Raw genomic sequence first — 26192 nt, forward strand, 5'->3', positions numbered from 1 at the left:
GCTCAATGTGAGCTATCACGGCTATAGTACAAGGCAAAAAAAGAAAAGAACGAATTTTGGCATTCAGTTTGTCCCAATGAGACTGAGCTTTGGTCAACTCCACACGGGCACTGGAAGAGAGTTTGGACTCATCTCTCACCAAGGACCAATTGATCTCCTCCATCACAAGCTCCTCTAAATCACAAGACTCCAAGATGGCCAACATCATCACTCGCCAGATACGGTAATTGCCACCATCAAGCTTCTAATCTAATGGAAGAGCCAGTAGGACAAGCACCTTCCATTCCATGATTGCCTTGAACTCCACGTCAGTCTATGTAGACATCATCACCTGCAATGCCTGCACAAACGCAAAAGCAATCCCCTCTGACTGTGAAGACGCAGCTTGCTAGGGCTCTTTCCTCCGCTTTCCAAATCTTCTTTAGCTGCCGAAGGCAATGAAAATGTAAAATCTGCAATGGAAGGCCTAAAACACAATCTTCCTCCCCATGAAACAACAACAACCTACAGCAAATTCACCGACTGGACTCCTTTCCCGCATGCCCACACTCACTCTAACCTTGTTCTAATGCGCAACTCTCCCGCTCGCCCTCGAATGCTGAAAACACAGCCTTGTGTCGCGCTGAAATCTCCTTTTCAGGTAGGTTCTGCACTCAATCTGTCCGTCTTCACCGCTCTGATACCATGTCAGAGTGCAGCGATACGGAAGCATAGGACAAAGACTAAGAGAGAGTAAACACAAAGAGGAGAGAGAGAGAGAGAGAGAGAGAGGAGACAGTGAAACACAGAAAATTTGTAGTGTACTATGCTGTATAGGAGTGCAGAAATATACATGGGTGAAGAGAAAATATATCCATGTGTCTCCACCTTGAGAACCTCGATCTCCGTCAGCCCGTGCACTGTCAATCTCAACAAACCAACTCTGTCAGATCAAAATATGTGAAATCCCATAGGCTGCGTACGGTCCTCTAGCAACTCTCCCAACTCATCTTGAAGTGCAAGATCAGCCGCCTGCAACAATAACTCCACTTTCTCTGAGTTTAGAGCTCTTTGCTCTAGTGCATCCAACTAGTTATATCGCTCTTCAAACTCCCGCAACAACTCAAAAGTAACAAGTCCTTTGTTAGGCTGATAGACCCACTCTCTGAATGTCTTCCCCATAGCGCGTCTGGCTTTCAAAGGCTTTAATATAGGTTGAAACATTCCGGCCATCAAATAGTTCTCTCACTAACCACAACCTTGATCGCCTTGGTCGCACCATGCATATACTCCTGTTCTTGATGCAATAGTCATTGTTGATCCAACTATCACTAATGCAACTACTGATGCTGCTACATAGATAATTGCATCTGCTAATTCTGCATCATAATGGCCGAAGAAAGAGTTTGTAACAATGTCTTCAACTCATCAGTCGAAAAGGAATAAGTCATTGATAAAGAGGGTGGATTATTCGAAGAGTCTCCCATCTCGATGATCAAAAGCGACGCTTTCACATCAAGTTCACCAGATCTCACACGGAATTTGCGCGAGGGTCGTGAAAGTCACTCACCGCAAGGACACTTTGCGATGGGAGAACTCAACGTAAAATAATTATCCATAAGATTTTTAGATTCAAGACGAATGAGAAAACAAATTCTTTGATTAAAAATATAGACAAGATTCAAGATTAAAAGATTCTCGGATATGATCAAAAGACATTAGAACAGCTCGTGATGGAATTTCTCTCTTTTAAGCAAGTAAAGGTTCACTGGCCAATTAGAAAACAAGGTCGTTCTCTCAATCTCAATCTGAGAGAGAGGAGAAGAAGGTGTGTTATGTAAAGTCCCTTCATCTCGATGTATATAGTCATATGGGTGTGAACACACCCTTATTGTACCCTAACATATAAATACATTCTTTTATTCTTTGTGTACCATCACGATCTGGTACACCTATCTTTGCGTTCACTCTCGCTAACTCTCAGCTCTGCAGCTCGCACCTCGATCTCGCACTCCATTGCACACTCTCTCCCCTTCAAACTGGTATCAAAGCACACAGTGCATGCTTCTCAAGATCAAAGGCAGCTCGCAAACAGCTCGAGGCAGAAGGTCAGTTGAGCACCAGTCAGGGTGACTCGCAGCTACTGAGTGTATGACCGTCAAGCGTCAGACAGACACAGCAAAACGTGTGGCATACAAGTCAAGCGAGCAGCGGGGCGACTAGGTAAGGGTGGGCTGACAACCAACACGGACAGGAGCAGACAATCATGACGCAGGCAGTCGACGAGGCTGTTGAGTGATGGGCGACAGTTTCGCGACACTCGACAGGGGATAGGCCCAATCGACAAACGAGTGATAGGCTGGCAGGGTTTCAAATCGCGCAGTTGACAGGTCGCACGTTTGGCACGTGGAGCTAGCTGACGTGCGTCCGACGAGCAAGTCAATGGCCTTTTTTTTTCATAAATTTTGGGTTATTTTATCTCCTCTCTTCCGGGTGTTCACGCCCGCAAGCACAGTGCACAGATTTGTGCAGATTTAGGACCATAAAATTGGGGCTTTTCTAGATTGAGTGTTATTCATGCATAATTGAGACACCTGCATCAAAAATTACAGACATTATACACGTTTAAATTGGGGATTTCGCCAAATTTAGTAAAATTTTGCTCATTTGAGTAAAATTTCCTAAAATTTGGGGCTTTGCTATATTAGTGAAATTTTGTTCAGCTGAATCAGATTGGCTGACATTTGTACACACTTGAACCCGGAAATTTTGGAACTTTTGTAAAATTTTGTGAAATTTTGTGAAATTTGCTCATTTTATGCTCTCGGAAACATGTATTAATGCAATTGAGGCAGATTTGATAGTGAAATTTTAGGGCTTTTGCTAAAATCTGTGGATTTTGACAAAGTTGATGCGTGAAATGCACTTTGTGAATATTACTGAAGCAATCTTGTTGCCATAAGGAGAGTGATTTGAGCATTTTTATCTCCCGCTTGTGCGATTTTGAAAATTTTGCAGAGATTTCTTGGTGTTTTGTGTATCAGAATTTGATACGAGCACATATGTATACAATACACATATTGGGCAGCTCCCAATGAGTTGATGTATTGCTGATTATTCATGTTGCAGCAGTCTTAGTAATCATTTGCAGATCTGGGATTGTTATAGATGTATTTTTGGTGATATTGCTGAAGTGGGAGTTACCTGGCAATGATGTATGCATTTAATATATGCTGAAATTGCAGTCATACTGCTGAAAGTCATTCATTCTACTGTTGTACATGTACTTGGACTGAATCTTGCTATTTTTTGCTGAAATCAGCTTCAGCTCTTTTTTTATGTCATAAATTGCAACATTGAATTTCTGGTGTATTGCTAAAAAATGGCTGCAAATGCTTCTAGCAGCAGTGACAGTAAATCCCTCTTTGAAATCAAGAGGTTTAATGGCATTGGCTTTGACTCATGGAAGGATAGGATGCAAGGCATTTTGTTTCTCAAGGATTGTGAAGATGCTCTCTTGGAGACTAAGCTTGCAGCTATGACAGATGTGGATTGGGCTAGACTTAACAAGAAGGCCATTGCATAGATTAAGATGGTTGTGTCTGATAATGTACTTACAGACATCAAGCGTCTTGATACAAGTTATACTATATGGAAAAAGCTTAAGGACACTTATGAAAATACAACTCCTGTGAATCAAGTGCATCTTATGCGTAAACTTGTGAACATGGAGTTGGATGAGTCTAAGCCAACATTTGAGCATTTGAGTGCTTTCACAAGGGTTTTGACTCATTGCAGGACTCCAGTTTGGCCACTTTCAATGATAAATTGAAAGCTATTTTCTTATTGACGACTTTGCCTGACATCTAGCAATCTTTCGTTGTGTCACTTAGCAATAACCTCGCTTTGACTTTTGATGGTGTTAGAGGTTCAATCCTTAATGAAGAAATCAAAAGAAAGTCTAGTGGTGAAAGCAGTGGCTCAGCAAGTGATATGCACATCACCAAAAAAGAGATAATTGATGCCTTACTTTCAACTCATAATAGGATGTCACAATCATGGATAGTGGACAGTAGTGCCTCTTTTCATGTTCCCCCCTATGCACATCACCAAAAAAGAGGTAATTGATGCCCTACTTTCAGCTCATGATGGGATGTCACAATCATGGATAGTGGACAGCAGTGCCTCTTTTCATGTTACCCCCTCTTTGGAGTCATTTTCTAAATACACTCCAAGTTGCCTAGGCAAGGTTTACTTGGGTAATAACTACGCATAGGTTTACTTGGGTAATAACTATACATGTGAGATAGAGGGTGTTAGCACCATTCATTTGGCCCTTGAAAATGACCAAGAGCTGATTTTGCAGGATGTTAGATTTCTACCTGGCATAAAGATAATTCTACTATCAGTTGGGCAGCTTGATGCTAAAGGGTATTTTACTATCTTTGGTGGTAGATCTTGGAAGTTCTATATGGGCTCTATGCTGATTGTTAAAGGCAACAAAAGGGAGACTTTATATTACTTGCACTGTAAAGCATTACCTAGCAAGTTCTTGGCTATGGCTGAAGTCCATTCATAGATAGAGATTTGACACAAAAGACTTGGTCATATGAGCCAAAAAGACCTTCAAGTTCTCTCCTCTTTAGGGAGATTTGATGTAAAAGGATCTGGTCTCGAATTTTGTAATGATTGCTTATATGGAAAACAAGTGAAGTCTCCTTATTACTCTGGTGTCGTTAAGAAGTCTAATGCTCTTGACGTAGTACACTCTGATGTGTGCACTATATCTGTTAATTCGTATGGGGGTGCACGCTACTTTGTTACTTTCATTGATGATTTCAGTAGAAAGTCATGGGTGTATGTACTTAAGAGAAAAAAGGAAGTGTTGGATGCTTTTAAAAAGTTTCATGCTTTTGTTACCACACAGAAAGGGCTTAAGTTGAAAGCCATAAGAACAAATAATGGGGGTGAGTATGTCTCAAATGAATTTAACAAGTTTTGTGAGATGTATGGCATTAAGAAAGAGTTAACAGCTCCTTATAATCCTGCATCAAATGGCATGGCTGAAAGATTTAATCGCACACTTTGTGAGAGAGTCAAATGCATGCTGTCCACAGCTAATCTCCCGCACCAATTTTGGGGAGAGGCTCTTAAAACTACATTTCATGTATGCAATCACTCTCCCAATCGTGCATTGGAAAATGGCATTCCTAAAACGGTTTGGTTTGGCAAACATGATTCATATGACCATTTGCGTGTCTTTGGTTGTGATGCCTTTGTGCAGGTACCTGTAGAACAAAGGACCAAACTAGACATGAAATCCATCAAGGGCATCTTCATGGGATATGGAGATAAGGAAGAGATGGATTATAGAGTTTGGCTTCCTTAGGGTAAGAAGATAGTAGGCAGCTGAGACATAGTATTTAATGAGGCAAAGTTGCTGAAAAATGCTACACATGGTGATCTTGACAAAAAGGTCGTCAAATTTCAGCATGAACAATCCGCCATTCAGCAGTCATTAGCTGAAAGTTCTGTCCCTTTTGATGTTGAAATTGAGCAGCAACCTATTGTGCTACAGCCAGAAGATCATGGACAGCAAGTTGATGCACACGATGAAATAGGACAGCAAGAAGAACATGTTGAAAACAGATTACAACAGCAAGAAAATGCTAAAAATCAGCCACCTAGTGATGGTGTGCACATTCCTCAGGATGTAGGCCCACTGCCTGATAATACAAATCATTGGGTAAGAAGGTCTACACGTGTCAAAAGGCAGCCACAGAGGTTTTAGCCATCTTTGGATTGCATTTTGTTGACTGATGAGGGTGAGCCTCTGAAATTTAAAGAGGCACATTCATGTGAAAACAACAAAAAGTGGGAGCTTGCTATGCAAGAAGAGATGAAGTCTCTATATGCAAATAACACATGGGAGCTTGTATCTTTGCCCAAGGATAGGAAAGCTATTTCTAATAAATGGGTTTACAAAGTGAAATGTATTGATGGGAAGCCCAAGTACAAGGCACAGCTAGTTGCTAAGGGCTATACATAGAAGGAAGGCATAGACTTCCAGGAGGTCTTTTGACCAATGGTGAAGATGACTACACTCCATGTTTTGTTTGCTCTCACTACATTCTTGGATTTAGAGTTGGATTAGATGAATGTGAAGACTCCTTTTCTTCATAGTGACTTGGATGAAGAGTTGTACATGAAGCAATCGGAAGGATTTGTTATTCCTAAAAAAGAGCATTTGGTTTGTAAGTTGAAACGCACCTTATATGGGCTGAAACAAGCCCCTAGACAATGGTACAAAAAATTTGATACCTTTATGGTCAGCCATGGATTTATATAATCATGCATATCACTGCTTATACATGTAAAAGGCTAATGATGGAAGCCTTATTGTGCTAGTTTTATGTGGATGACATGTTGATTGCAGGACAGCATAAGAGTACTTTGAATGCTCTTAAAAGGCAGCTCGATTCAGCCTTCTCCATGACAGATTTGGGGGCAACTGAACACATTTCAGACATGCGCATTAAAAGAGACAGAGGGCAGCATTTGTTGTTTCTCTCATAGGACAAGTACATCAACAAGTACTTGACAGGTTTAATATGGCTGATGCTAAGCCTCTTGGTGTGTCTTTACCGCCACATACAAAGCTTAGCAAAGTTGATTGCCCTAAGGATGATACAACTGCTAGTGCCATGAAGGGTATACCTTATGCATCAGCTTGTGGATCTTTGATGTATGCCATGGTTGCAACTCGCCCCGACATTGCTCATGCAGTAGGAGTTGTTAGTAGATTCATGTCTAACCCTTGCAAGCCACATTGGAAAGCAATGAAATGTATCTTCCCATACTTGAAAGGTACACAAGAAAAGTGTTGCTATGGAAAGGGTACACTAGAGCTACAGGGATTTTGTCATCCGCACACTAGGAAATCTACCATTGGGTATGTTTTTACTTTGGCTAGTGGGGCTATCTCTTGGTGTTCAAGATTGCAGAAAACTATGGCACTGAGTACTACAGAAGCTGAATATATTTCAACCATAGAAGCTTCTAAGGAAGCTATTTGGCTTGGCCGTTTGGTCAAGGATTTTGGTCTTTTTTCACGTACTCGTTGTGATAACCAAAGTGCAGTATGTCTCGCTAAGAATGCGATATTCCATGCACGTACCAAACACATAGATGTTCGGTATCACTTCATTCGACAGGTCTTGGATGATGGTCTTGTCACACTGACTGACGTCAAAACCCAAGATAACCCTACAGATGTTCTCACTAAGTGTCTTGCAAAGGCTCAGCATGAGCATTGCATTTGTTTAGTGGGAGTTGGTTAGCTTAAAGGTACCACTTCGGGCCTTTAAGTGGGAGGTCGTAGGGTGTAAAGTCCCTTCATCGTAGTGTATATAGCCATACGGGTGTGAACACACCCTTATTGTACCCTAACATATAAATACATTCTTTTACTATTTGTGTACCATCACGATCTAGTAAACCTATCTCTGCGTTCACTCTCTCTAACTCTCAACTCTGCAGCTCGCGCCTCAATCTCACACTCCATTGCACATTCTCTCCCCTTCAAGGTGGAATGTTAGGATTTATGGAAAGATCTTCAAGGAAGGCGAGGAGCACCAAGCTCGAACTCAAGCCACTCTCATAAAATTTGACGACAAGAACTTCGAAGAGGGCAAGGAGCTCATAGCTCGACTCAAAAGCCACTCCATAGAACTTGATGACGATCTTCAAAGTAGGCGAGGAATACAAAGCTCAACCTCAAGCCTCTCTCTCCAATTTGATGGCAAAGCTTCAAAGAGGCGAGGAGCTTAAAGCTCGACTCAAGCCTCTCTCTTGAATTTGATGGCCCCTAAGGCTCTCATAGTGTCTCCCTTTTATAGTTTTCTCTCCTACATCTTCATGTTTGTGCTTTCCTTTACCCAAAAAAGCCAAAGGCATTTAGCTTTCAAAAAACATTAAGGTTATGGTTTTAAAGCTTATGCTTTAAAAACGCTTAAACGCTGAACTGCCATCTTGCTATCATGACCCATGATTAAGCCATGATCGGGAGCCAATCAGCACCTCACTTCCTATCTTCGGATGATGAATTCCACAACAGTTTCCCGATCTACCTGAGACTTAGTTTCCACCTCTGCCTCACCAAATGGTGGCAATGGAATAGGAGTAGAGATTTTCTCAACAGCAGAAATGCTGCTGTGATAACTCATCGAATGTCCAGAAAGTGTGTGTTGAATAGGTGATGATGTAACACCATTGGTCAGACTCTTGAGCTATTGTTCATCAAACCTCTTTCCAAGCACCCCCATGGAGCCTTCTTTACCTATAGGATCAGGTCCGTCAAGAAGGCTAAAACCGTTTCTTTCAAAACCTGTGAAACCTGTGCTAGTGTGTGCATTTTATGATATGCTTACAGCTTACAAGCCTGTTACCTTGGGAGATTCAAACAAAGCACTTGAAGCTCCATCATTCACAGATCATACCAACTCACTTGAATGCTCAAACCAATCAAATGGTTCCTTATGCGCTGATCTTAAATACTCCACAAATTCCCCCCAATCATCATCAAAACTGCATTCTTGTGGCTTCAGAGTAGGTGGCACTGAATCCGTGACACCTTCAAGCTTTTTTGAGTGCACCAAGGAATTCCCGTTTGAGAAAGTCAAACTGCCCAAAGGATCCTCAAAGCCCTCACTCATGGATTTACCAATACGCAGACCGTTTGGTTTTGATGAAAAGAAATCAAACATATCATCGTATGCTTGATATTCCTGTCTGCTGCTGAAATCTGGTGAGTTGGAAAGAGCAACTGGAAGTATGTTGGCATGAGACTCGTCAGGTGGTACGGATTTGAATTCGCCAAAATCATCATCCCAATCAGACATACTCGTCACGACCGCGTGAGAAATTGCCTGCATTGAACTACCAAACAATAAGAATGCTGAAGATTCTCTCTTTGCGGGAGTTTCATGTTTAGCAGCTGAGAACAGAAAGTTGAAGTTCAGCGACTGGTCATTTGCACAGTGAAGACTGACATGGTCGGTGTGAGCAGGCATAGAAATCTGTTTCATAGCAGACATCCATTCCATTCAACTTGGAGGCACTGAAAAACGTCTCACAGGTGACAAAATATATTCTCAAAGAAGAAAAGCACCAAACCAGTATAGTTGGCCTCTATACTGAGTCCAAAACCATGGAGCCCACTTGAGATCTTTTTGTTATGCATTGAAAGCCTTGAGAGTTGAATCTATAATAGATGGTTCTGCCATTACTCCATTGCCATAATCTCCACAAGCTAGCTTTTTAGGTATTGGTGGTATAATAACAAACCCCAACTCTTTGATTGCCTGTAGATGCTTTTGTGTGAATGGGTTGTCCTACATAAAAGTATTCATTGCTGGAACTACAATCACTGGCTTTGAGAAATCCCATGCCCAAAGAATGCATGTCAGAAGATTATCACAAAGCCCACCTGCTAGCTTTGCAAGCGTTTTTGCTGAAAGAGGTGCAATCACCATTGCATCTGCCCACTTTTGTAACTCAATATGGAGCACGTCATCACCTATCTTGCTCCAACTGGACCATTCATCCTCATCTGTATATAGCCTTACTGTTGTTGGTAGAGAAACTTTAGCAATGAAATGCAGAGCAGATTTAGATGTGACAGCTTTCACTTTTGCCCAATCAGAGAAGCTCTCAGCAAGAATTTCAAACTTTATGGGAGCAACACTACCACTTGCTGCTAGAATAAGTCGAGGCCTTTGACAACTTGCAGACTGTGACATTGAAGCTCATAATGTTTTTGTAGCCATTTCCACCTCAGCACCTGTGAGGGCTGGAGTTCCATGCAATATGATGGACTGAAGCTGCTGGAAGTTTGAGAAGAGGAGGCCCCTCTTTTCTTCAAAGAATACTCACAGATGATGTAAAACTTACGACCTTTTCCTTCGATCCTTGAGTCTTCAAAATAGATATTCCCTCCATATGAACCTGTTTTTCCATACAATGTGCCTATCAAGAATATACTTTGGAAGAAATTTTTATGCCCAATCATTCAAGTGGTTTGCAAATTAAAATCCATGCAATGCAATCAATCAAACGATGCTTCCACACAAAAATATGAATGCACTGAAGAAAATGTGCCTAGCCTATCTACATGTGCTCGTGCGTCATGCAAAATGCAAACAAAAAGACACACCCAACGTAAAACAAATTCCTAATGACGTTGACTAATAGATCAAAATCCTAGCAAAAAACTCCGCCCTCAGATTCACAGTGGTCGACGCACAACGTCATGACATCCGCCCCCTCCAAACCTGCACATCCTCCGGATGGGCCACAACTACCCATCCTCGTCACCGTTAAGCTCGACGGTCAACACAATCTCATCATCATTTGCAAAGCCATCTGCAATATCTACATCATCTCCTGACTCAAATCCATCATAAACTTCATCATCCAACTCCTCAACTACTGCATAGGCTGCATCATCTCTTCTCTTAAACAATTTGATTCTCTTCCCTACAATCAGAATCTGCAAGGCTGTATCATCAAGTTCTGCTAAGGAATACGTAGCATTGTCATGTACTTGCTGCACCAAATAAGGCCCAAACCATCGTCTCGAAACCTTGCAGATAGCACTATACGGGTTGTCTAGACTGCTGTCATAGACCAACGCCCAATCTCCTGAATCCCTCCTCAATCTCTCTAGATCTCAATCTGTGTCTGCTATCAAATCGGTCTTTGCTGCAAATTCTGGCCTTTTTTAGCTTTTGAACAACTCCCTCAATATCTTCAGATCTCCTCTCCAACTGACAAATACGAAGAGCCAAAATATCCTCTCTAGTCATCTCATCTTGCTGCCACGGTAAAGCACTCCAAGTGAGTGTAAGGCAACAACCTAGGCCACTCTCTGACACGCCATCCACCGCATGCTTTGGCCAAGGCTTTCACAATCGATGGATGGTCTCTTTCGCTCTTTCCGTTGCCTTCTAAATTATAAACTGAAGTCAAAGCAAGTTTAATGCCAAGAAACTCCTTAGCCTCATCAGCATCCAACCCACCTCTATTTGCAGTAATTTTCCCAATGCATCCATACTTGCAAATAACATCCTCCAATAGAAACTTACAAACCACTGAAGTAGTCTTCGTCCTTAATGCTCTTCCTTCCACTTGATTTATGAAATCTTCTCATGCAAAAACAATGTAACGCATCTGCCACAATCCAACAAGCATAGTAATTAAATCAAGAATCCACTTGTAGTGAATACATAGTGAGTAAGTAGGATGAAGCTCATCTCTATGCCTCACTGAAGAAAACAACTGACAATCAATCCATGTCTCAACAAACTATGAGATATCTCTCTACATGCCTCTCTATCAATAGCGCTCTCTAATCTTCTCATAGGTCACCCAAACAGCTCTATGTCCAACCCAAAGACTTTCATGAAACTCTTTCATGATTCGCACCTATGAAGCTCTGTCACATACAACTCTCAATGGCTGTCCTCCTCGCTTCCGTAGATGCTTCTAAAGTAGTCCATTCCACAAGAAGAAACCATAAGCTTTTCTCCTGATCTTCTTGAAGTCCGCATTAGTCCACCCATCATGTCTAGACATGGTACTCAAATAACGACCAATCTCTATATACTCTCCTATCTACAAAGACTCATCAAAGCTTTCCAAAGCAAATACATGACAAATATGATCGGTATGCATAGCTGAAAGATCAGCCCCATCATCAACATCATCAATGCAAGAAAAATCCATGTCATCATACCTCGCTCGTGAAAGCATATCGACTACTGGGTTGTCTTTACCTACTATATACCTGAACTCAGGATTCATGGATGTTATGTACCCAATCCACCTAAGCATGGAAAAATCTAGAGTAGAACAACTCGTGATCATACCCAGAAGAGGCAAGCAATCAGTCTCAACCACCACAACAGCACCAATGAAGTACTTTTTATCATTCTTGAGAGCCATGACAACTCCCAAGAGGTCCCTTTTAATCTGTGGATACCTGCACTACTGCTCGTTTAGGACTTTTGCCCCAAACCGAATAGCATACCTATTCCCATTTCCATCGTCTTGACCAACAGTCCATCCAATGCCGATAGGACTAGTATCAACAGTAAGTACAATAGGTCTCCCAAACTCATAACCTGCTTTCCGAAGAGTCAGAGCAACTCTCAACAATCTCTTCAATTTCTACATAACTTTAGTGTGTCTCGTGTCCTAAGAAAAATTTTGACCTTTCCTCAAGAGCTGATAGAGATCATCTGCAATATGAGCAAAATGAGAAATCCAAATAAGATAAAATACACAAGCTCCAAGAAACCTGCAAACCTCCGAAGTAGAAGAGCAAGTCTGCGCAATCTTCTCGATGGCATCAACCTTCGCAAGGGAAGGCTTCCTACCATAATAACCACACATATGTCCAACAATTAAAACCTCTCTAGCACCAGAAATAGACTTCAACCCTGACAAGGTCAAATTCACTTCCTCTAGCCTGCAAAGAATCCTCTCAACATCTCTAATATGCGCGACCACAAGGAACCTACATCCATGATCATCTAAAGTCTCATCCTTTTCTTTCTCCAAACAACCCTTAATAGGCAGATCATCAATGAAAGGCATGGTAAGCTCAAGAATAAAATTCCGTAAGACCTTGTTCATCCCATTCATCATATGAGCAACCGAATTAGGAGCTTCATCATAGTCAAATCTCTGCTCTCAAGGGCAAGCTAGAACTGGTCATAGCCGGAATAAAGATCTCCAAGTGAATAGATAGCATGTCCAGCAAAAGCCTCTGCAAACTCATCCACAATAGGTCTTGTACCAACATTCCGTATAGTGACCCTGTTCATTGGCTGTAAGTCCTCTATGAATCTGAGTGTTCCATTCTTCTTAGGAACTATAAACCATCTATTAGAATACGGAGCTGAAGATGGTTCTAGAATCCCCATCTTGATCTGCTCATTCAAAAGCCCCACTAATTTGGACAAGTGAGCTCTAGGCAGAAAAATCAGCCGTAAATTGCAAGGGACACGAGGATGGTAAAAATAACCATAGGCGTCACAACCCTAGAATCAACGCATCCAATCTCGTGCGGAAAAAGAGCAAAAGCTCTCCCATGTCTACACAACATGTCTTCAAAACATCTCACCTCTGCTAGAAGCAAAAAATCTTTAGTCCCAATCTTCATCTCTTTCAGTGTCTCCGCTGAAAACCTGTGTCCAATACCTATAGGATCTCGTAAAGGAGCCTGCATAGTTACCCTCCTAATCATCTCATCACTGTCCAATGGTAGATGTCCTACAACTGGTCTAACCCTCTTGTCAACTGTCTTATATTTTGTCTATACTCTGGCTTCTTTGCTACAACCTGCAAATTTCAGCCCTTGTTGTAGATACCCAGTAAATACAAATTTTGCTATGTATAAACAGCACCCAACTCTTTTTGCTAAAATATTTTAGGAAAGAATACTGTTTACCGAGAATTCTCAATACCCAAATTTTCTTGCAGCATGAAATCGGCAATTTCGCAATACATCGCCAGAGAATGGACCTATAAGACATATGTCAACTCTTGATTTTCAGTTTTCAGCAATGCTAAAAGATCCTACATAGTATCCAGGCATGACAGCCCATCATAGAGACCATCTACCCTGTCTTCTTCCTGTAAAACACCTGCAAGCTTCAATTCTTTCTCTTTTCTCTTCACATACTGCCTAGCAACTCTAGGCATGTCTGAAATATGCTGAAAACACAAAGTACTTTCAATAGATACACCATAAACACAGGAGAAAAAATTATCGCTGCCAAGAGGCGAGAGCTTTCCCTATCTCGTACCACTGTCATTTCGCAAGACCGTGGTACCTAACAAAAATCCGGCTCTCTTGCTGGAAGAGGGGAATCCCTCAAAGAATCCTTATTCCGCTGATGGTTGACACAAACTGTCATGAACTGGACAGCCCTCTTTCCATCCTTGCTTCGTATCCGCGCATAGGCAGACACATCGTCGAAAACCTTAGTCTCCATCTGAGACTCGGCAATAAATGGCTGCCCCAAAATAATAGGATAGAAGGAAGAATTCTACACAAAGAAATGATAAGACTCATCCACATCTCCAATAGAAATCTTCAAGTTCGGACAAGCAGTATATAAATCTCCTGTAATATTGTTGGCTGCACCCATGCACCAACCATGATCCACATCAACTCGCCATCTACCAATATCATATAATCCACGCACTACGACATTAATCTCGGAGCCATAATCCAAAAGAGCAACACAAGGGATCTCTGTCTCACCAAGCTTGACTATAGTCTCCATAGTTGCACCAGCCCAGTGACTGAGAAAAATGGCTACGAGGCACCAATCTAGGCACGTCATCACTCTCCGCATACTCTACGGACTAAAGTAAAGACTGAAGAGTCTTCTTGGACTACATGCATAAAGCTCCATCTGTAGACTCCTCAATAATCTCATCATCAGAATCAATCTTCTCAATCTGCAATCCATAGATAATAGCCTCAGCAACTGCTAAAGCCTCTCAATGGATCATATCCTGTGTTGGCTCTTCAATAACCTGTCGTTTTCTTTTAATGATGTCGATGATAACATCATGAAATTCTCTCTTGGCAATCCCCAAAACTATTCAGAAAGTAGCTTGAATCCAGATTGCTTTTTCGGCTTCGAATCCTTTGTCTTCAGGCCTTTTTGATCTTCCTGTACTTTCGGCTTCTGAACATCAGCCATACTTTGCTCTGGTCCTGAAGAAAAAGACTAAGAAATTGGATCATTCCTCCTAGTCACCCTCTTCGAACCTTCAAGCTGATCATTATCTCTTTTTCGCTTCTCCTCAACAAGCGCTTCAAATCCTTGAGATTTCGCCATATAAGCATAGATAGAAAAGACATCAACTCGATCATCCCATCCAGTCCCTTTTCTGATCACATCACCTATGGCTGAAAGTTCGGATGATGAAGCTTTTCCCTTCTTCTCTGCGTACAATGCATAGGACCATAAAGGAGATTTGTCCTTTAGCAACTGCTCCAACTAAAGGCCATAGGCAGCTACTTCTCTTGCCACTCTTACATCACATAAGAAGAGCACAAAAGAGACTCCTCCAACAATTTCTTCATACCATCCTTACCGTAATTTGGTTTAATCAATTGTTCTGTATCTCCAAAACATATCATCTTGTCTTTCCAAACTACCAACTCCAACCTTCTCACCTCTTCAAAATCTTGACAATCCTTCCGCTCATGATCTGGATTATCACACCATACGCAACAATGGACACGATCAATCCTGGAAGAATTTGCTAGAGTAGAAGAAGTTGGGGCTGAAATTGGAGCTAAACTAAGTGACTGCTACTCCATTTTGGTCATCTTGATTTGTAGGTCTTTTAAGTTCTTTGAAATTTCCTCCACCATATCTTCAACAGTCGGTTTTGCAGACAATGTGACAACCACAGCTTAGTGTCATCATCTCTAGCTTGGTGTCTGAATCCTAGCCTCTAGCGGCAATCTACACCACCTAGCATAAATGATTTCATCGTTCATCTATCACAGGGACTACACAACAGTTTTCCATGCCTCCAAGATCTAGCTGAGACTTCTCAGTTTCCACCTCTGCCTCACCAAATAGTGACAATCTCGACAGCAGAATGGCTAATGTGATAACTCATCCAATGTCCAAAAAATGTGCATTGAAGAGCTAACCCACTAGGTGATGCTGTGAGAGAAGAAACTCTAATGAATGAAATGATGAAGTTCTGAACCATGGAGTGAATGTGATACAAGGGAACAAGGATGCCGTAGCACAAGGAAGATGATGAAGACAGCCACGAGCCACAAACTGCGATGTCCTCTTGAAGGGGTGTGAGGGTAGTGGAGAGATTAAAGAGAAGAGGTGACCGACTGAATGAATTAGCTGTGAGAAATGAATGAGAGAGGGGCCTATAAGTAGGCACACTCAGTCTAGGATGGCGCCCCTTTTTGGGGCTGCAAACCCTAAACGCAAAACGCAAAAACACAAAAACACAAACTGCAAGTGAAGGGTGAAGGATTTCTCAACACTTTCTTCTACAAAGATAAGAGTATCGTGCCTTATGTTCTACAGCTATGGAGGCGGTTTGGCTTCGCCGCATGTTGACAAAGATTGGCTTTCCTCAACCAAGACCTTCAAAGTTGTGAGTGGACAACCAAAGTGCTCTAGCTTTGGCCAAGAACCCTATGTTTCATGCACGCACGAAGCACATCGAGGTTCAATACCACTATGTTCGCGAGCGGATCGTGGATTCTGAGTTGGCGGTGGCCTACTATCCCATGGTGGACAACGCAGTAGATCTCTTCATGGAGCCTTTGCCCAAGGCTTCTCTGCTTCATCACATGAGATTGTTGGTCTCCAGACACTCCCAAGATCTAAGAGGAGATGTATATAAGTTATGTCAATCCGTCATCTCTTGGTTGTGAGCTCCTATCACAATCTAACAAACTCATATGAGCTCTAGCAATTTAGGTGCATTTCATTTACTTATCAACTTCATGTATGCATTCCTAGGCCAATTATTGCTTTCCATAGTCTCTGCTACACCTGCCAGATATTGTCATTGCCATTTGGGATTTTTCAAAGGTATCCCCTATTTTTTCTGACATTTTTCTTCAATGACCAGCATTTATTACTAGTCGGCCAGCATTTATGGCCTCTCCTGGATCAAGTTGGCTAGTTATTTGGTGCTCTTGCTATTTATAGTAGCACCCCCCACTTGGCAAACACACACACTCTTCAATCTTCAATCTTCCCTCTGCAGGTGCACACTCCGACTCTCCGTGCTTGGTGTTACCATCATCATCAACTTGATCTGGTGCCCTCACTGACGCTTTGGGCTGCATGCAAGGACTGATCAGTCCATCATCATTATATCAGCATTCTTCTTCAATCAGTGCAATATTCTTCCCTCATCTTTTGCTTCCTCTCTCTCTCTCTCTCTCTCTCTCTCTCTCTCTCTCTACTTCTCTCTCTCTCTCTCTCTCTCTCTCTCTCTCTCTCTCTCTCTCTCTCTCTCTGTTCGTGTTTCTCTTCCATTATACATGCTCACAAGGGTAAGCCTTCAGTTTTCATCTCTCTTGGCTAATGGATCATTTGTAATGTAGTGGCAACTCTTTTGAGTCATAAGAGTTCTTTAGGATCTCAAATTTTGCTTTTTCTTTTTATTTTACCTTTGCCTATATGGCAATGTCCCAAAGTGGAATGTAAATGGAAGTGTCTATGTCCCATAGGTTGAGTTCGCGACCTCCCATGGATGTTAATATGACTTTCTTTCTTTCTAAGCCCAGCTATACTAAGGGTGTGGACATGTTATTGCTCTCTTAAGCATCATGCAATGCTCCAAATCTGAGCAGCTCTGCTGAATCAGAACTTTGAAGGCTCTAACTAAAGAGCCTCTAGGCTTGGCATTAACTGAGGTGAATCTACTGAGTCATCCTCCTCCATCCACTTCAGACACATCGAGGAATATTTCTGAAACTTCACCAGATAGCAACAAGAAACTTTACCTCTTATCTTCCTTTCCCTATTTGCCAAAATTTGTTCTAGAACCAAAATCTCATCCAGTTCCTCAACTTTAGGCTAAGACTCTATCTTGTCAACATGGCAGCCTCCTGTACCATGCAACAGAGCCATGTGGGTTGATGAAGCCTACAAAGCTGCACCATATGATATCTGGGAAGCATATACAGCTGATCCATAGAAAAGTGTACTATACAAAATATGGAAGCTTTTACAGCTGTACAGCATGTACACTACGGCCACCCAATCAACCTACTTACTTTTGGTATGCTTTAGGCATAAAGAATTACAGCAAGATTTTACCTAATTCTGCAAAAGACTGATGTAGCTTGGAGTTGGAGCATGGTATCCTGAGCTGCACATCACACTGCATCTTAAACATCACACAATGTTTTCCCCTCTCAGATGATGCACATACTTCCTTGCAGTTGCTGGTTGAGTAATTTTATCTGTTGTGCAAAAAGTTCACACACAACTGAAGTTGGTAAAAATTAAATTCCAGAATCAGTTGCAACAATAATTATACAAATGAAATCAAAAATTTAATTTGGCATAAGATGTGAAAAAATTCCACCATGGCTGCCTTGCTGTACTTCAGGAGACCACAGAAAGTTTATGGATTTGAAGGCTTCTGACAAAGTCATCCCCATTAGACAGGTTGTCACTTCAAATCAGGATCCTAACCCATTTCTTGTTCTGAGTGAATGGAACGGCACCTGCTAAAATGGGAAAATATATTAAGATACAAATTTCGTTCTAGCATGTCAGAAGACAGAGAAGTGCTATTTCGTTTACCCTTAGATGCAAGTTGACATGACCAACATCCATAAAGTGGCCCAGCGTAGCTTTTTCAAACTAACATTTGTTCCAGCACCAGACCAACTTGTGGAATATAGCCCTCCTGTTCCATTTTCCCTTTCAAGGCCTGAAATTTGACACACACAACATCAGTCATCGGGTGATGTTTGTTTCCTGCAATGAACTGGTGGACCTTATTATCTGATTCGATCCAAGCCTTCCCAGGCTTCTTCCATACACTGGCACCTTTTCTCATCTCATGCAAATTTTGAACAGCAGACCACATATCAGTATCAACACAAAGGTTAGACAGAATTATGTAGCCAGCTGCATTATCAGGATCTAGCTTAAGGGTTTTGTCAAAGCATTGTTTTCCTAAATCCAAACTTCCATGACTTCTACAGGATGCTAGTAAAGATGTCCATCCGGTAACATTTGGTGGAGCTGGCATGGCCTTCAGTAACTCAGCTGCATCATTAATTTGTCCTGCACGTCCAAGGAGGTCAATCATACAATTAAAATGTTCAGTGTTGGCCATAATGTCATTGTCCATCATAGATTTAAAATACCAGCGGCCATCTTCCACTTTGCCTGCATGGCTACAAGCTGCAAGAATACTGACATATGTGGTGCTGTCTGGTTCTACACCACATATTTGCATTGCTTGAAGACATTGCTCAACCATCTTGTAATGGCAATGGTTAGTAAAGCCTGCAATCATTGCATTCCAGCATACAACATCTTGAGCTGGTACTTTTTGGAGACTTTCCCAGGCCTCCACTAAGCTGCCACATTTAGCATACATATCAACGAGTGTGCTGCCAATAACTCCATCTATCTGGCATGACGTCCTGATGATTTGGTCATGTATAGCTCTGCCCTGCTGTAATGCTCCAGTGGCGCCACATGCTTTCAAAATGCAAGCAAATATGTAGCTGTCCGGTTCTATGCACTCATGTTGCATCTTTTCAAATAGTTCCAAGGCACCACAGCCATCATCAAGCTGGGCATAACCAGCCATTACTGAACCCCATGAAATTACATCTTGACATTTCATCACCTCAAGAATTCTTCCAGCCTCTTCCAAGCTTTCACATTTCGCATACATATCCACTACAGCACCTGTAAACCCCACATCTGAACTCAGAGCCATTCTGATGCCCAGATCATGTATCTGTCTCCCTTGAACCAGGGCTTTGATGCTGCCACAGGCTTTCAAAATAGACAGAAAAATAACCCTGTCTGGATTGACATTATCTGTTTGCATCCACTCAAATAGCTTGAGAGCAGTATTCCCATCACCACAGTGTGTAAAACCCGAAATTAATGTACCCCATGACACAACATTTCGCTCTGGCCAGCTCACCAGCGCTTTAAGACCCTCGTCTAGGCTTCCACACTTAACATACATGTCAACTAGATGGTTTCCCATTCCTACATCCAATTGAAGTCCACTTGATATGATCTGCTTGTGGAGAAACCTTCCATTTTCAAGATCTCCTATGTTGCCACATGCTTTCAGCACACATGAAAATATGATCCTGTTAGGCTGAAAGCCTTTTTGTTGCATCTTTTGAAAAAGCTCAAGAGCCAGACAACCAAGACCATGCTGGGCATACCCAGCAATCATTGCACCCCAAGAAACTAAATCCTGGTTTGGTAGCATGCCAAACAGCCTGTGACCCTCTTCTAGACTGCCACACTTGGCATACATGTCCACAAGGGCATTGCCAATGGCTGTATCTGATTCAAGATGACCCCGATTGATCCAATCATGAGCCAACCTACCTTCTACAATGGCTCTTATGCTGCCACATGCTTTAAGGACAGGCAAGAATGTAAATTTGTCCGGCACTAAACCAGCTTGTTGCATTTTCCGATACAATTCAAGAGCATTTGCACAGTCTCCTAGCTTAGAATGTGCTGCAATAACTGCATTCCATGTATAGATGGTAGGCTTTGTAACGTTACGGAATGCGCTGACAGCACCCTGTAAGCATCCGCAGGCAGCAAAGAGGCGGATGAGGTGATCACCCACCACAGCAAGGGTATCAAGTCTTCCTCTGGACAGAATCGAGCACAACTGCCGAGCAGCAGCCAGATCTTCCTTCTTGGCACAGCAATGAATGATGCAGCGCACGACATCCGTTGAAACTGGCAGTTCTTGCTGGCAGATGAAACCCAGACTCCGAATCGCTTCATGAAGCCGCTCTGTTTGACAGAGCTCGAGGATATGCTCCGAATAATCCATACTTCTTCCTCCATGGCCGGCTAGCGTGTATGAAATTCTACAGTCCAGCGGCAAGCACGTCAGTTTGTATTTCGGCCTTCGTGGCTACGAGATAGCCTTGTCTTGCTGGAAAAAGTTTCGAGCTCTGTTTAGAGCAGCCCGTTAAGGCTTCTGTCTCTCTCTCTCTCTCTCTCTCGCGCGCGCGCCCGACAACATCTAGTTCATGCTCTCTGTAGATAAGACGGTTTAACAAGGGTGCTTCGGAGTTCAACAAAGGCATTATGAGCATTCTCTCTCTTCTTTTTTAGTAATAGGTGATTGTCCTAATTATAAAAAAAATGTACAAGATTACATGATACCTTGCTTAACAAAATATCAAATAACTAAATGAGTACAAAAGTCACAACAAAGAAGTAGCAGAGATTGCCGCCGAGCTAAATCTTCCCCAAGGAAAAGACCATCATGTTGCACAAGATCTCATGGGAAGCCCACCAATGATCACTCTCTAAAGAAAGACCTTGCATTTGCGCATGGTCTTGTTCAACCATCTTTCCAGCACCGTCATTTTCCACCAAGCCTTGGATTTATATGCTTGCCCCAAACCGCATTGGCTTTAGTAATCAGCTAATCTTCGTCCTTAATCAAAGAGATGTATCATCTAGTTAGATAAAGCCTTTTGAAGACAAAGGCCTCGAGTACTCTCTCTCTCTCTCTCTCTCTCTCTCTCTCTCTCTCTCTCTCTCTCAACATATGGTCAATTACACCCCAAGCCGAGGACAATTGAATAGAGTACAAAAAAACAATGCTCGTCATGCAATGTGTCGCAAAGCAATTCCATCTGCTTTTTACAGTTTGCGAATACTTTTGGGCAAGGGATCTCCCCTATCCAATAATTTAGGCACGCATGACGAGTCACTACAAGATAATGTTTTAATTGAAAAAATTTGTGCCTAACAAGAATTGAACCCCCCAACAATCAAGGTGAGGATAAAACTTAAAACCAACGGGACAACCCACTTTTTTTATAATTTTGGGCAATGCTAGAGTGTACACACAATCATGGATAGATTTCATATTCTATCCATCCACTACTCATGTAGAGTGGGCCCTTAAACAAGGGTGCTTTGGAGTTCACCCATGAACATGATTTGCTTGAGTTTAGACGTGAAATGATTTGAGCCATTGAGGATATACAGCCCAAGGTTTGAACTTATACAACCATAAGGTAAGGGGCCCAATTAAAAAACAACTCCCCAAAAGTAACAAAAAATTGGTGCATTGAAACATTAAAAAATAAGGATGAAATGCATAAAAAGCAACAAAGTGTCTTCTTCTCTATGTGTGGTGCTATGAGTTGAGATGAGACACACATGTTGCTCTCTTTATGCCTTGCTTACTTGGATCCCCGCCTGCATAGAAACAACCAAAACTAGGATCATGTCAAAAACACACTTGGTTGTGTGGCTACCAATCCACACGGCTCATGAAATACAATTTCAAACTACTATTTACCAAGCACGATTACTACTTCAAATTACAAATCTAATATTATCTTAGAGATTATAATGCAAGCTCTGCAATTTGGATTCCTATAAATAGAAGAAGGCAAAGCATTTTCAAACCCCATCTCCAAATTTGATGAGTACATCTTTCCCTTCCATGCATGAGTGCAAGCGGCATTGCCTCTCTAAATGTCATCCTCGTGCCTCCCATATCCTCTACAACACAAACTTACTATTGGATTAGACTTGGGGATATGGTCTCCCCTTGTGGGGGCATCCATGTAAAGCCTTCCTATCTTTGCTCTTCCAAGTCATCAAGATGATCCATAGCTACCAAGCTACCATCAATGAACAAGCCACCCACCATACTAATTAGCCCACCCCTCCCATTCAAGCTACAATCCACCTCATTCAAGCTTACTCATTTTGGTCAAGATAATAGTGAGATGAAATCTAAAATTGAGCTAGAATAGCAACCTAAGAAGAAACATACAATGTCAAGACTACAAAGTCCTATTGATTTGAATCAAGCTAGTATGCCTTCTCTATTGATTCTTGAGTTAAGGTGTCAGCATCACCATTTTCCTTATATGCTACTTTCTAATATGAGCTATCTTTTAAGCAGTTTGGCAACTCCCTTTTTAATGTGCAATGTTGCTCATAAATCAACAACTACCACTATTTCAAATCAGGTGAGTATGCTTTCTCTATTTGATGCCAGGAGGCATATTCCACGGTGGATTCCGTGAGACCACAGTGGATTCCATGAGGTTTTGCGATGAATTGTATAAAACTATATTTATTTATCGGAGCTCGTATACAAGGTGGATTCCTTGTGTGAAAAGTTGACGGGGACGCCTGTCCTTTTTGGACGTCACGTTAATTCAATGTGCAAGTGGGTGATTTCATAAAATACATATTTAAATTAATGGATGTTTATGAGTTTAGAGTGCGCACTCATATTAAATTAAGGTTAAGACAAAGTTCCAACCTATTTATTTATTTTGTAGCTGAAGACAGCTAGGATTCACTTTTGTCTGTTTAATTTTATTATTTTCTAACAATTTGAATGCTTCAATTGATGTGTAGAGCAGGCGGCGGTGGCGTTGGGAAGCACTGGGCGATAGCGTGTATTCAAGTTATTTAGAAGAAATTATCATTTTTGATGGACATACGTCTTCGGCATGACGCTAATATTTATTTTGGAACGCTTATTTATTGAACTGCTTGATATATATTTATTATTTTGTATGTGCATGGGCGCATGGTTTAAATATTCATTATTGGACATTGTATTTGGGCATTGCCCGACTCTTGGGCCGCCCAACCGCTTTATTCTTTATTTGGACAAAAGCAAACACAAAAGCTAAAGCATGCTAATTGTAAAATTGGGCTGTTTTTTAGCTTGGAGATGAATAAATTATTAAATACATGCTTTGAGGAGCGCTCACACAAGGCATGGGGGAGATTGTACCCAATTGGTCTCTTTTCTTCATGTCGTGCAAGTCTATCTTCTTGCTTTTTGTCCTAAAGTAGAGTTCTTTTGTTCTTGGGGACCTTCCGGTGCTCGCTATGTACACATCTAGCATCCGATCTACGCACCACTATTGCTCTCTTAGCTATGTTGTATGCATCACCATGCTCCTTCTCAACTAATTTCTTATATGAGCTATTTTACTAGCAATTTTGCAAGTCCCTTTTGATTAAGTGCTACTCATACATCAATTATTTTCCTTGTGTTTGTTTAACACAGATTCCCAATTGGGGCAAGCCAATTTAGCATGCCCTCTAAGTAGACTCCCTTGAGAAAGAAGAGGTTAGGGCAATCTCTTTTTGCTTTCAGCCAAAGATGGTTTCTACCTCATGCCCCTTTGCATGTGCACACTACCACTTCTAAGAGAGGACCTCCATCCACAAGGGCCAAACCATAAAAAAGCAAAGCATCATCTACAACACACAAAGTCTATTTGAGAGTACCTAGAACCACGTCCCATGCATCCATTGTTGGAGATATGTTACGAGCTCCAACTCAAAGGCAAAGCTCTCTTGCAAGAACCATGTCATCTACAAGAGTGGATACATTTGCTACCCATGAACCCATTGTTGGAAATTTCCCTATTCCCTACAACCTCCAACTCAAACACCATTGGTTCCCTACTCTCAAAAGTAGACAAAGAGGCATGAGTTTCGATGGACAAAGGAGGACATGGCAAAAGCCATTGTAGCACACGAAGAAGGCATGTCCATGCATGAGTGTGAAAGGCAATTCATTATGAGCTTGATTGCCCTTTTAGGTTGGATTGATGGCTCCATCAAGCACAAATGCAAGGGTCCCCCAACTACTTAGACCACACTAAAGAGGAGAAAGTGCCTTTTAGATTGAACCTTTCAATTACAAGATGTATGTTAGGCAGCATCATTGTCATGTTTCAATCTTAAGGTTGTTGAATTATGTTTAACAAGGAAAGATACTTTCACAAATGGCATTCTAGGAAAGAGTTGGTGGGATGGCTTTTGCCATTGGCAACCAAATTTTGCATTTAGGGTGATAGAGAATCTAGACAAATAAAGAGCAATTAGCTTTCACCCCAAGGTTGTGAAGATATTCCATGATAATCTCCAACTACTATACAACTAGCATAACTACCCTCCTAAGAAGATTTGAAATGCAGATGAAACTAATGTCCAAGGCAGCAAATACAATGGCATGTGCATGCTTGCTAGGAAGGGGTCAATAATAGTTTATAGCATCACTCCTAATAGTTGAGAGTGGCTCAATATATTAGCATGTGTTAATGTTACTAGTTTTTCTCTTCCAAGGTACTTACTATATATTCAAGGGCAAAAAAGCAATGCAAAACTATTTGATTGAGTGTGAGAATGGAGTAGTCATGTCCATGCAAAATAAGGCATGGATGACATGCCAACTCTTTGACTCATGGCTTGATCACTTCAAACATGAGAAGTGCAAAATGAAGGAACAAAAGAGGCAAGAAGCATTAGCCATTGTAGCTGCAAAGAAAGGGTCTCATAAGGAAGACAAGCTTGCTCATTGAGCATGCAAAAGATGGGAGGCCCAACAAAAAGAAATTGACAAGCACATGAGGTAAGTGTTGTGGGTGGGGGGGTGTAGAACATATGCATGGACTACCTTTGTTTTATGTGCCAAAATTCTAGCAAAAAGTCAATAAAGCAAATTGTCTACATGCGTTATGACAAAAGAATCTCCATGCCATGGATGTATGCACCACACAAATAAGTGTATATCTCCCTAAAGCCCTTTAAATAGCCCTTCTCTTCTCCTTACAACCAATTGTATTGCCTAAGCTATGTATCACAAAGGCCTATCTTTTAATTATCCCCTTTTTTGTTAGAGAATATGTTGCATTAGCCCCTTGTTGTAGCCTAGGTAGCACTATCTATATATCGACAAAAGCAATGTATCAAAGTCACCCCTTTTTGCCACCACGACTGTTGACTTTGTATTGTCAATCCCCTTTGATGACAATATATCTATGCAATCCCATATTTCTATTCCTTCGTGGCAATACATTTCTGCAATTGCTAGTGTTTACAATGGTTCAATTAGTGCACTCAATTGGTTTGATGTGTCAATTTGATTAGGAGTACATGCAAGCAATAGATCAAGATTGTGTTGTGACTGAGAGATGCTCACATGAAAATTTTGGTTTTACCTTGGATAATCCATTGCTTTAGATTATGTGCACATGCATGATGTCTACCCCTCCTATTGTATTGCATGCTTGATACTTGGAGATCCACCTTTGTTGTCAACTTCTAATTATCACTTGGATTCGGTGTGTACATACATTTCAATATATGTATAGGCAAGGCTAATAAGTTATTTGAATAGGTTAGTATATTTCAATATATTTCATTTCAATATATGTACATGTAAAGCATATTTCAGGCAAATTGTCTTTAGTTGCTCATCAACAGCAGTGCGGTATCCACATTTTCCACATTTACATCCTTACAAAGCCTCAACTCACAAATATTGTATTGTAGTCTCTCTAGCCCATATTGATCTACCACTGCAAGTGAATGCCATACCACCATGGTGTC

At 41.5% G+C, this 26192-nt stretch overlaps 1 protein-coding gene and 2 pseudogenes across 3 annotated transcripts in view; all 3 read right to left on the reverse strand.

Moving 5' to 3' along the window:
- Positions 1-18016, reverse strand: part of LOC148010814 (putative phosphopantothenoylcysteine decarboxylase pseudogene) — a 35702-nt pseudogene extending 17686 nt beyond the window's left edge. Inside the window, exon 1 of the transcript XR_015689518.1 lies at positions 17880-18016. The product of XR_015689518.1 is annotated as a putative phosphopantothenoylcysteine decarboxylase pseudogene (transcript). The remainder of the gene's footprint in view (positions 1-17879) is intronic.
- On the reverse strand, positions 8927-18016 carry LOC148010815 (phosphopantothenoylcysteine decarboxylase pseudogene; annotated as a pseudogene). Its single transcript, XR_015689519.1, has 2 exons — positions 17880-18016; positions 8927-9984 (listed from the first exon to the last, which is right to left on the reverse strand). The product of XR_015689519.1 is annotated as a phosphopantothenoylcysteine decarboxylase pseudogene (transcript).
- Positions 18017-18150: 134 nt separating this feature from the next.
- LOC148010816 (pentatricopeptide repeat-containing protein At1g15510, chloroplastic-like) lies at positions 18151-20864 on the reverse strand. Its single transcript, XM_087671801.1, has 2 exons — positions 18372-20864; positions 18151-18292 (listed from the first exon to the last, which is right to left on the reverse strand). Exon 1 carries the CDS (start codon positions 20623-20625, stop codon positions 18427-18429), a length of 2199 nt encoding a protein of 732 aa, XP_087527927.1. The 5' UTR covers positions 20626-20864; the 3' UTR covers positions 18151-18292; positions 18372-18426.
- Between the last annotated feature and the right edge of the window lie 5328 nt (positions 20865-26192).

The sequence above is a fragment of the Lygodium microphyllum genome, chromosome 29 (genome assembly GCF_053477565.2).
Source record: "Lygodium microphyllum isolate KBCC chromosome 29, Lygodium_microphyllum_v1.1.10, whole genome shotgun sequence".
Lineage (NCBI taxonomy): Eukaryota > Viridiplantae > Streptophyta > Polypodiopsida > Schizaeales > Lygodiaceae > Lygodium > Lygodium microphyllum.